This window comes from Rosa chinensis, chromosome 6, assembly GCF_002994745.2.
Source record: "Rosa chinensis cultivar Old Blush chromosome 6, RchiOBHm-V2, whole genome shotgun sequence".
Taxonomy (NCBI): Eukaryota; Viridiplantae; Streptophyta; class Magnoliopsida; order Rosales; family Rosaceae; genus Rosa; species Rosa chinensis.
Genome location: NC_037093.1, coordinates 17,556,643 through 17,567,427, shown reverse-complemented (window position 1 = coordinate 17,567,427; position 10,785 = coordinate 17,556,643). Strand labels below are relative to the sequence as shown.

The 10,785-nt window shown below is 39.2% G+C and overlaps 1 protein-coding gene and 1 long non-coding RNA gene across 2 annotated transcripts; both read right to left on the bottom strand.

Annotated features, from left to right (window-relative positions):
- Positions 1-4,739: 4,739 nt before the first annotated feature.
- LOC112170954 (UPF0496 protein At4g34330) lies at positions 4,740-5,970 on the bottom strand. Its single transcript, XM_024308218.1, has 2 exons — positions 5,591-5,970; positions 4,740-5,538 (listed from the first exon to the last, which is right to left on the bottom strand). Exons 1-2 carry the CDS (start codon positions 5,968-5,970, stop codon positions 4,740-4,742), a joined length of 1,179 nt encoding a protein of 392 aa, XP_024163986.1.
- Positions 5,971-8,730: 2,760 nt separating this feature from the next.
- Positions 8,731-10,475, bottom strand: LOC121050179. The gene is made up of 2 exons (XR_005802276.1): positions 10,184-10,475; positions 8,731-9,437 (listed from the first exon to the last, which is right to left on the bottom strand). It is a non-coding gene; the product is annotated as an uncharacterized LOC121050179 (long non-coding RNA).
- Positions 10,476-10,785: the final 310 nt, after the last annotated feature.

Below are 10,785 nucleotides of genomic sequence, written 5' to 3'. Positions count from 1 at the left end.
GAGCCTAAACACAATTCAAGCACTGATTTGCTTGAAAGATTGGAAGCTAGCAAAAGTAAGGCAGCAAGATAAAAAGCAAGATGAGCTCCAAGCTGAAGAGGAACAAATTAGAAGACTAGCAAGACCAAAGTGGACGATTGCACTTGAACGTGCTAATTCAAACACAGATGGGGTCGAGTCGACTGGAGATTGAGGAAAGGTATGTGACTGTGTTTTTTGGATTTGATATGTCTATATTGAATGTGTAAATACTTGATGTTGGACGGCTGTGCTTTATTTTCTGTGTATGTTAAATCACTGAATAGTTTGAATGTGTGTGTGTGTGTCCAGTTGCTTAGAAAACACCAAAAGAGAGAAAAATTGCATTTATATATGTCCTGGCAGAGCACATTCCTAGTGACTATTGTCCAGCTTGTTCATCACTATGAGAAAACATCAAAAGAGAGAAAAATTGATATAATAAACCATTAATGACATGCATGTAAATTAATCTTGTTGCTTTGTATGCATCTTCATGGCTGGGGACTTTGGATATATATTTTGTGGCTTCATGCTAATCAACCAATAATTATCGAACTGTGCAATTGGATTGGAGCTATATATATATAAGAAGGCATTGATTAATGACCCCGTATTGCAGTTGCCAGATCACACTAAGCCATTTGAAGTACACACGGATGTGTCACTTGAGTTCTAATATGCAACGTCAAGCGGTTCTGCTCTCTCTGTCTGAAAAGTGCATTCTTGAAACTGGGTTGGAATGCCAAGTTACTCTTGTTTGAACCGTACGAGCACGTCCTCTGTCACCTCCCCCCCTCCAAACAGCGCTTATGGCTCTATACCCCAACCCAACTAGTTCTGGCCCCCGGTCCTCCCTTTCTATTCCTCGACGAGCGGACGGTGGGAGCATTGGTTTTTTTTTTTGGGGGAGGGGCATATGCTTTTGACTGATAGAAAGCATCTCTCTTCTGTATCCCAAAAAAAAACAATATAGAAAGTTGTTCTTACCGCGTTAGAGACATCTTTATCTGAGGTGTCATCTGGCTCTTCATAAATGATGTTAGGATTTCGAGGAGGCTGAATAGAAACTTGTTCTTCCCCTAGACATATTTATCTGTGTCGTCCGGCTCTTCATAAATGATGTTAGGATCGGTCGGCTCGTTCTCGGAATCCTAAAATAAAACAGAGACAGAATGGATGAAGAGAAGCCTGGAGTTGGAGGAGGCTAAATAGAAACTTGTTCTTGCGGATCCCCCTTGTTGAAAGACATTTTTCACGTCAAGTTGAAATAAGGGCAATATTTTGATTGCAGCCAGTGCGCCTAAGTCTAATTATATATATATATATATATATATATATTATTATATATATATATATATATATAGCTGAACTAAAGTCAGATATATGTCTTGTTGTATTTGTATGTGTATGTTGCTGAACTAAAAGTGAAACAGTTATGAATTAGGAACGCCTTAATTTGTTCATGATTGGATTGCAGTGCTTATAGTTGTTTAATAGGGAAAAATTCACCAACGGTGTCTGGACACTTAGGGGACTTTCAGAATGATACCTGAACTTACAAAGTTATCAATGTGATACCTGAACTCATTTTTTCGTATCAACATCGTACCTATGACCAATTTCCGTAACGGCTCTGTGACGGAAATTGGCCGTAGGTATCACATTGATACGAAAAAATGAGTCCAGGTATCACATTGATAACTTTGTAAGTTCAGGTATCATTCTGAAAGTCCCTAAGTGTCCAGACACCGTTGGTGAATTTTTCCCAATTTTGCACGTGAGTCACTTAATGAAGACAAAATGACCGATTTACCCTCAAATTCTTTCTTTCTTTTCTTTTCTTTTTTTCTTTATTCTTCTTTCTTTCTTTCTTTCTTCTTCTTCTTTTCTGGTTTCTTCTTCCCCTGATTTGAATCATCAAGATTCAAATCATCTTGCTCGTCCGATTCCCACCGCCGCTGCGTCTCAATCCACCTTCATGCACCACAGATGTTTCTGGTTCCCCCAACTTCAAATCCTATAGCAAATTGAAATTGTGGATTGAGGCTTCACCGTTCACTCCGAGTTCATCCCCGCCGCCGCCGCCAATGACTTGACCACCACCACTCTCGTTCTCTCCTCCGACCCCCTTTTATACACCATTGATCAGAAACTCAGACCCCGCCAGCCCTGCACTCTCAAATCATAGCTCTAATCACACCCCTCCATCCACTCCTTCTTCCCGACATGCAACACCACCTCCACACCATCCTCACCTGCAACTTCATCGGTTTAGCCGATAACTTCGGCCTCTAGCCCAACTTAGATCAGAGGCAATTTTAGTCAGACAAAGATTAACAACTTCAGCCTCTAGCCCAACTTAGATCAGAGGCAATTTTAGGCAGACAAAGATTAACAACTTCGGCCTCAACACCATCCTCACCTGCAGAAAATTCGAGTTGTTCTTATTCACCAGCTTCGCCACTCCGCTGCTACCCACCATTGTGCCTCGCCGATTAGTAAACAAAGGACTCGGAGCCTCCACCATCAAGAAATTGAGGCTCACGTGCTGCGTGTCCTGCGCGGCCAATCGACGACCTTGCTAGGCTGGTCGTATCCAAGCCGGTCCTGCATGTCGTAGAATTGAATGGCGGTGTGAACGACGAGCCTGATACTGCGATCCCTGGGGCCTTTGGTGGTGCAAACCTTGCTGTGGCTGTCCTTCCGGCATGTGGCCCTTAGAATGTGGCCTTGAGCCTCTACGATTTCGCTAGCGGTGGAGGAAGAAACAGTCCTTATCCCCAAACCCAATCGAGAAGCAGCGGAGGATGACGTTGTTGTGCGGTGGTGGAGGTTGTTGTGGTCAAGTCATTGGCGACGGCGGCGGGGATGAACTCGGAGTGTGCGGTGAAGCCTCAATGCACAATGTCAATTTGCTATAGGATTTGAAGTTGGGGGAACCAGAAACATCTGTGGTGCATGAAGGTGGATTGAGACGCAGCGGCGGTGGGAATCGGACGAGCAAGATGATTTGAATCTTGATGATTCAAATCAGGGGAAGAAGAAACCAGAAAAGAAGAAGAAGAAAGAAAGAAAGAAAGAAGAATAAAGAAAAAAAGAAAAGAAAAGAAAGAAAGAATTTGAGGGTAAATCGGTCATTTTGTCTTCATTAAGTGACTCACGTGCAAAATTGGGAAAAATTCACCAACGGTGTCTAGACACTTAGGGACTTTCAGAATGATACCTGAACTTACAAAGTTATCAATGTGATACCTGGACTCATTTTTTCGTATCAATGTGATAACTACGGCCAATTTCCGTCACGGAGCCGTTACGGAAATTGGTCATAGGTACAATGTTGATACGAAAAAATGAGTTCAGGTATCACATTGATAACTTTGTAAGTTCAGGTATCATTCTGAAAGTCCCCTAAGTGTCCAAACACCGTTGGTGAATTTTTCCCTTGTTTAATATGTGATTTAGCTAAATTATTTATATGGTTTTCCTTTGCAGGTTCTTTGTTTGGTTGCCATGATAAAGCCTATTTCTCCTCTTGATGTTAGTAAGAGATGAAGAAAAGTTTGTAAGTGTTAAATCAAACCATGCTTAAGTTTTTGTATCAAGGATTACAACTTCTTGTGACTTGATGAAGATTTGATCACTTTTTGTATCAAACACTGCTTCAGTTTTTGTAACCTTAGTGGCTTAGTGCCTTGGTGCAATTTTTAATTCAATTTCAAGTAGAAGACTTGATCATTGAGAATGTGAGTTTGAGTTTATGTGAGATTGGTAGATATTTGTAATTAACTCAAGTTCTCAAATCTCAAGTATTTAGTTTTTTTTTTTTAATTTTTTTTTCTAGTATGAGTTTATGTAGTTAGCAAAACTGTGTTTTATGTGAGTTAAACAAAGACCCGGCCCGACCCTTGTGGAATGGGCCTTAAGGGCGGATAAGGGCTTACATTTTAAATCCTCAGCCCGGTCCGCCCCTAAACTTTGTTGACTTGATCAAAGCTCAACCCGGTCCTATCCTAAGCTCTAAAATTTAGGGTAGGGCTGCCCCTAGCCCGTCCCATAATGGGGCCTACTTCTACTGTTAAAGATGTCTTTTTCATTTTCTACCTTTCAAATTCTTGTGTGCCATGTGAGTGATGTGACCAAGATTCCTTTTTATTAATAACTTAATATATCAAAACTCAAACCCAATCTAATTGATAAATGTGTCAAAACATTCAAATTCAAGTCTGATACAAAAAATTATTTTGGTAAGTTGGGATTGTTAGGTCTATTTAGGCTTAATTGATTTAAAGGGCTTATTCAGAATGTTGCTGCTGGATCCGGGCTAGGATACATTGGCATTGGCTTCTGTACCTTTAGCGTTGTAGCATCTCAAAATTCTGATATTTTTAAATTTGAAATTATATAATTTATTTAGTTCTTCTGTCATGTGTACTTATTGAGTAGGTCATTATCGTGATTTAACTCTTAATTTCATAACTAATAATTAACTTATTTTATTCAGAGTTAAATTTGTAATTCAAAAAAAGAACTCCGATAGATTTGTGTTTACTTGCATTTGTAATATTCACTGAAAAAAAAAATTAAGCATGAAACTGCTAATTGTGTTCACACCCAAGAAAAGAAAAGAAGTCACACCCTAAATGAAACAATTTACATGGACAAAAAATAATAATGAAACAATCTACATGGAGAAAATAATAATGAATCAATCTCTAGTACTACTTCTTGATCTTCGTGTTCCACACTGGGCTACTCTTCAATTCGCCATATTCCCCTAGAACCTTATCCCTTGCAGTCTCTATAACCCGGAGGCACTGCTCTCTTTTCTCGTCCAGTTCCTCAATTTCCTTGCCAAACTCTGCCAGCTTCTCCAGAATAGACGTCACTTCCTGATCAACCACATCCACTCTTCCCTCATCATTTGCGGAGCTTAAATTGGACAACACTGGATCATTCCCTTTTGCAATGACCTTATTAACATGACACATGATGTCATCCAACTCTTTAATGGCGTCTCTAGTTCCGGCTTCCATCGACTTAATTACACCCGTATGTGCCTCCAGAGTTGATTTATAACCTTGAATAAAAGTCAGAAGCCAGTGTTGTCCCTCTTTTAATACTGCCGAAAAAGCATAACCAACGGCACCACCAGCAACAACTCCGGTGATACATGGATGAGAGGTCAAGGCCGACGCAACTGGCGGAGCTGCCATAGCCGCCGCCATGATGGTGCAAACAAACAGACCAAACAACATACCCATGAACACCACATTTACGACCTTCTTTAAAGTACGAGTAAGCTCCAGCTTCCTATCAAACTTCACAATTCGATCTTTCAACTTGTCAAGCATGTCTCTATGTTGGTCGCGCAGAGATTTCACCTTGGCAACAACTGCTTCCGCAGAACGGTGATACATCTTCTGAGACTCGTTGAGCTTCTTCGACACTTCCCAATCAAGTACCACATCTGTAATGCATGAAACATGAATGGACCTCACGAGCCGAGTTGATAAAGTCCTGCAATTCCAATCTGCAGAGTTGAAGTGTCTGCAAGCTATTGTTGAAGTACTCCTTGATCAAGAATTGATCCAAGAGCTGCTCATTCGCCGTCATCACCATCCTCGCCCCCACACCCTCTGCCTCAACTATCTGTTTTTTGCATGACAAGATTACCCTCACAATCTTCTCGTTGGAATGCGTCAGGTACTTTAGGCATTGCTTGAACCGATCAAGACCGGTACTGCGGACTACTTCTTCGGCGCCGGAGCTGAGTTCTGCGTCGAAGTCTTGCAACTCTTTGTCATCTTTGCAATCCGCCTGATACGATCTCATCAACTCTTCAAAAATTCTTGGCTCGGAATTGATGGGAACAATCCTATGATTCTTAGCAAAGGATGTCTTTCGCTCCAACACGGGTCGTCTCTCTGGCTTTGCTTGAACACCGCCCATTTCGAAAATACACCGCCCACGAAAACCCGACTTCTAATTCTCTTTGTTTGTGTAAGACTACAGGTAGCTTCGGATCGAACTGCTTCATTTTTATATATAGCTGGGGTAGACGGATAGTAGACAAGAAGACAATTTAATCAAACACGCTACTTGCTTACCAATTAAGAGCTCGAATGTCGGTCACGCGGAAAGAAACTTCTATAGAATTTAATTAAATTTCCTCTTCCCCACCTGACTTGCAAGTTGGAAGTTTCCCAACGTGTGGAATTCGCTTCGCCGGCCTCCACGACATTCCCAGGAAATGTCCATCGTAAAGCTTTACTACTAGCTCTTTTTGTAAGTTCTTCGAAAAATCAGTGGGGTGTTGTTGTCATCACAAAAAAAAAAAAAAATCAGTTGGTTTTGTTTTCCTGCTTTTCGTACGTACGTATAACTTCAGTTGGTTTGGTTTTGTTTTCCTGACTTTATAACTTCAGCCACAAAAAGAAAATGAGCTCTTTTTGTACTCTGTCATTTTTTTTACAGTGGTTTTTGACTCTGTCGGAGTTTTGAAAAACAAGAGGTTTTGTAATCATTCATTTGTGAACAATTTTATGTTACACTATATATGTATAGAGAGGCTCTTCCGGTGAGGTATTCTCTAGCCAAATTTCGGAAATGAAAAGTGAATATATGTATATGTGGATATCTATAGAAAATCATATGAAAGAGATGACACACACACACACATACAGGGCCCTTCTAATGAGGGATCCATTTTTTTGGTCTTTTATAGGGATATGACATTAGACTAACTTTTCGATCATAACTGTTCAGCTTTTAGGTCCTAATGTATAGATCACTTATGCAAATTTTCAGCCAATTTGATGATCGTTAAGGCATCCAAAACTGCAATTTACCATTATAAACACGAACGGTTTCTATTCTACAGATTCGGTCCATTCGTCCGTTTGTGTAAATTGCAGTTTTGGATGTCTTAACGATCATCAAATTGGCTGAAAATTTGCAGAAGTGATCTATACATTAGGACCTAAAAACTGAACGGTTAAGATGTGAAAATATGATCGAAGAGTTGGTCTAATGTCATGCCCTATCCCTATAAAAGACCAAAAAAAGGGATCCCTCACTAAAATGGCCCTATATTTATATATATATATATATATATATATATATATTTGGACTTTTTTTAGGGATAGAGCATTAAACCAACTTTTTAGATTTTGATACTGGCCCGTACCGGCAGATTTCGGGATGGGACCGGGACTTCGGTTTTCTTGGCTCTTCATTCTTTTCTACGGAAGGATGCTGGGCTTGTTTTCTTCATTTATTGAGTGAGGAGATTGACAAAGAAAATAGGTGCTTCGTTGTCAAATTTTCTTCATCTTCATAGGTCTAATTTTCCTTAGTTTGGGCTGGTGGGTGTGCTAGGGGTGTACTTAGTAATATGCTCGTGTGATGAGTGTGCTAGTGTAATGTGCTCTATATAATGGCTCTTTCTGACAGTCCTACTGGACAAGTCATTATTGTACTGCTTACTGAATTGCATAATTGATGAATGACATTTTCAACTATAATAAAAAAAATAATTAAAAAAAAGGAATTTTTTTTACTTTTTAGTTTACATTATTGTATTTTTGGATATTTAATATGTTGATTTTTCATGATGCTTTAGCTAGTAAATGAGTGTGACCAGCTGAGCATGTTATAGGCCTTTCCTCTTCTTAAAAATCATTGGTTGATATATCAACTTTATTGATGCTATTCTGGCCTCTTCTGTGATTGGCCTTAGATATATCAACTTTATTGGTGCTATTCTGGCTTCTTTTGTGATTGGCCTTAAGTGCTTAATTAACATTAACTCAAATAGAATTAAATCTTACTCTTTTATATGCCCTTCGTGATCTTGATGCTCGTAGAAACCTCATCTCTTGCCTCTAATATCTGGGACTTGGAATTCCTTGCTCTTTCCATCAATTCATTAATGTTCTTCAGAAGACGCTCAATACTTTTCATATTGAGATTTACTTCATCCTCAATTACAGAGTTGAGATGGGATAAGAGTGATTTTATGTCATTTACAACACGATCGAGACGCGTCTGAATTTCTCCCAATTCCTTAATGGAAAGCACAGTTCCGGATTGCATTAAGAGAATTACATCATCCGGATACTCGAAAGGAATTCACAATCCTCAATCCAAGACAGAGTCCAATGCTGTCCGGCTAGTGTTGGGATTGTAAGACCTTATTGAACTAGACATCAACACTTTCTGCAAATTGACATTGTGAGGAGTTTTAGAGTTTTCAGTTTGTGACATCAGAGTATGTAATAAAGCTTGTAATCGAAAATAGTTTTATTGATGCAATCTGTTTTTGAATTTGAATTCAAACATGTATGGTTATTTAGATTAATCCATTCAGATAAACATAAGGAAGTTATAAGGCAGTTGCTTAATGGAAGGAACTGCCACAACAGTTTTTCTGATATAAGGTGGATTACAACGTCCTCATTGATCCCTGCTAGAACACCAAACCTCAAACAAAATTGTCCCATTAACAATATGAGATTGAGGGTGCATCTAGGAGAAGCATCAATGGATTCTGGAACCACATAGTGTTAGTTTCCTAGACTTTTATTAGTTTTGTTTTCTGGATTTAATATTTGATACATTGCAGATAATTATATTTTGGTCTTGATTCATATTGTTCTTGAATTACAATCTTATATTTGGCATAGCTTTCTTAATTATCTAGTATGATGATGAGGTTAGAATTCATCATGATTCATATACTCATTTATATCTGCATAACTTGCACAACAGATTCTGATAAATATTGTTGCAGATTTGATTGTCTGAGTTGCTATCCGTTCAAGTATTTACATGGTCAGAAATAATTGTTTCTTACAGGGATAATAGTAGCAGCAATGGCCAGTGCAACAAGTGGAGCAGCCATAACTGCTGCCACAATTGTGCAGGCAAACTCAGCAGCTGCAGCACCAATGAACAATATATTAGTGACCATCCTCAAACAGCGTCTCCAAGCACGAGTACAATCATACTTCTTGCGAGGCTTTCCTTTTTGGCTAATCAATTCTTCATGCAAATCTTCTCGCCGCTTCATCAAACATTTAACATTTTCGAGCAACATTTGTTCTGCAAAATGCTGATCATGGACTCTACCTGAGGCCCCCTTGACATTCTTCAATTTCTCCAAAACCCTCATGTAACCATCATCAATTCCTCCGTCGTTGTTTCCCACCTTCGTAATTTGAATCAAACATTATTCATACGACTCTAGGAACTTCCCCAGTTCAGTTAGGAAATCTTCTTCATTCTTGCAAGCGTCCTCGTAATATCTCCAAAGATCTCCATCACGTTTGCAAATCTTTTTAAAGATCTTTCGACTTAACTTTCTCACTCCCTTCATTCCCATGTCCGTGCAACCCACTGACAAACTCTCAACTTCTCTGAATTCACAAAAGCATTTCTCAACTTATTAGTACCTAATATTTCTTCTTATTGGAAAATGAGAACATGCAGATGCACTCGGGAGAAAAAGTAAACCACCCACGTGGGTACAGAAATTCAACAGGCTTTAATGTGATTTATAACATTTTCCTTCAGGGTAAGTTATGCCTCTCCAAAAGGTTCAAGTCCCTACCTTAAAATTAATTTCAGTACAAACAAGTTTTTTAGTTGTGGAAAAAGTAATAACTTGGGACCAACTAATTATGACAGAAAAGGAAATGCAAGTGAGGTGAACATTATTGAAATGGCTCTGTTATAGATCCATGTATCTGAGCAACAGATCACATTTATACAGTATTGCAACTCTAGTAGACTCTGAATTGATCTTGACACAAGATCGATCATTTCCAAGGTTGAATTCTGTTCTGTCTGTGTCAATGCCATCTTTCGCATGAATAACTATGCAATTTTGGCAATATTGCCATATGTGTGCTATAAGATGACATGCATTGGAAATCTCAAGGCATCAAGCTTCAGAGAAAGAAACGATCAAACCATAGGTTCCAGGTTTATCCAACCAAACAAAAGCATATAATATAAGATCACATTGACAATCGATCTCAAAATAGCATGTATACTATCTTAATTTTCTTGAATAGAACGTAATACATATTGAAGTATATATGCTTTCAATGAAACGAAAATAAGATGATATAAGTATATAAGAGAGGGAGAGGGATTATACCTTGCTCCGGTAACCAGCAGCTCTGCATTTGATCAAGCTTATCAAGCCTTTCCCACCGATCGACCTGTATGGACTTGGTGCGACTTCTTAAGGGAAAAGCTATAGGCTATGAAGTATTGTGATTGGTAAAAACTAAAAACTCGATCGAGCAAAAGGACCGCATAGTGATAATTAAGAATCTTGTCACATGCTTTTGCTGAGTGGGTTTGCGTGATTAATTTGTACGGTCTTTGAACCAAGGTCTTCCTTGTCTGCCACTCACTCGTCTTTTTTGCTAGCTGTTGGTCGGTACTAACAGTGTAATCCGTACTTATTTGTTTCCTTTCAATTATTGTCGCACTGCGTACTTATTTGTTTCCTTTCCTTTCAATTATTGTCGCATTAATCTCAAGCAAGACACTATTGAGTATTTGATTTGTCTGCCACTCACTGGTCGTTTTTGCTAGCTGTTAGTGGATACTAACAGTGTAATCCGTACCTATTTGTTTCCTTTCAATTGTTGCCGCACTAAGAGCAAGTTCACCGGGCAACCTTATGCCCGGGCACCACGTCAAAAGGAGGCTTGGGGGCAAGGATTTTCCACTGTTCATCCTTCCACCGGA

Excerpts from the sequence above, each read along its gene's own strand:
- LOC112170954 (XM_024308218.1), bottom strand. The coding sequence starts at position 5,970 with ATGGGCGGTGTTCAAGCAAAGCCAGAGAGACGACCCGTGTTGGAGCGA. Across the intron at positions 5,539-5,590 it reads GATCAATTCTTGATCAAGGA|GACTTTATCAACTCGGCTCG; the intron begins GTACTTCAACAA and ends TTGGAATTGCAG.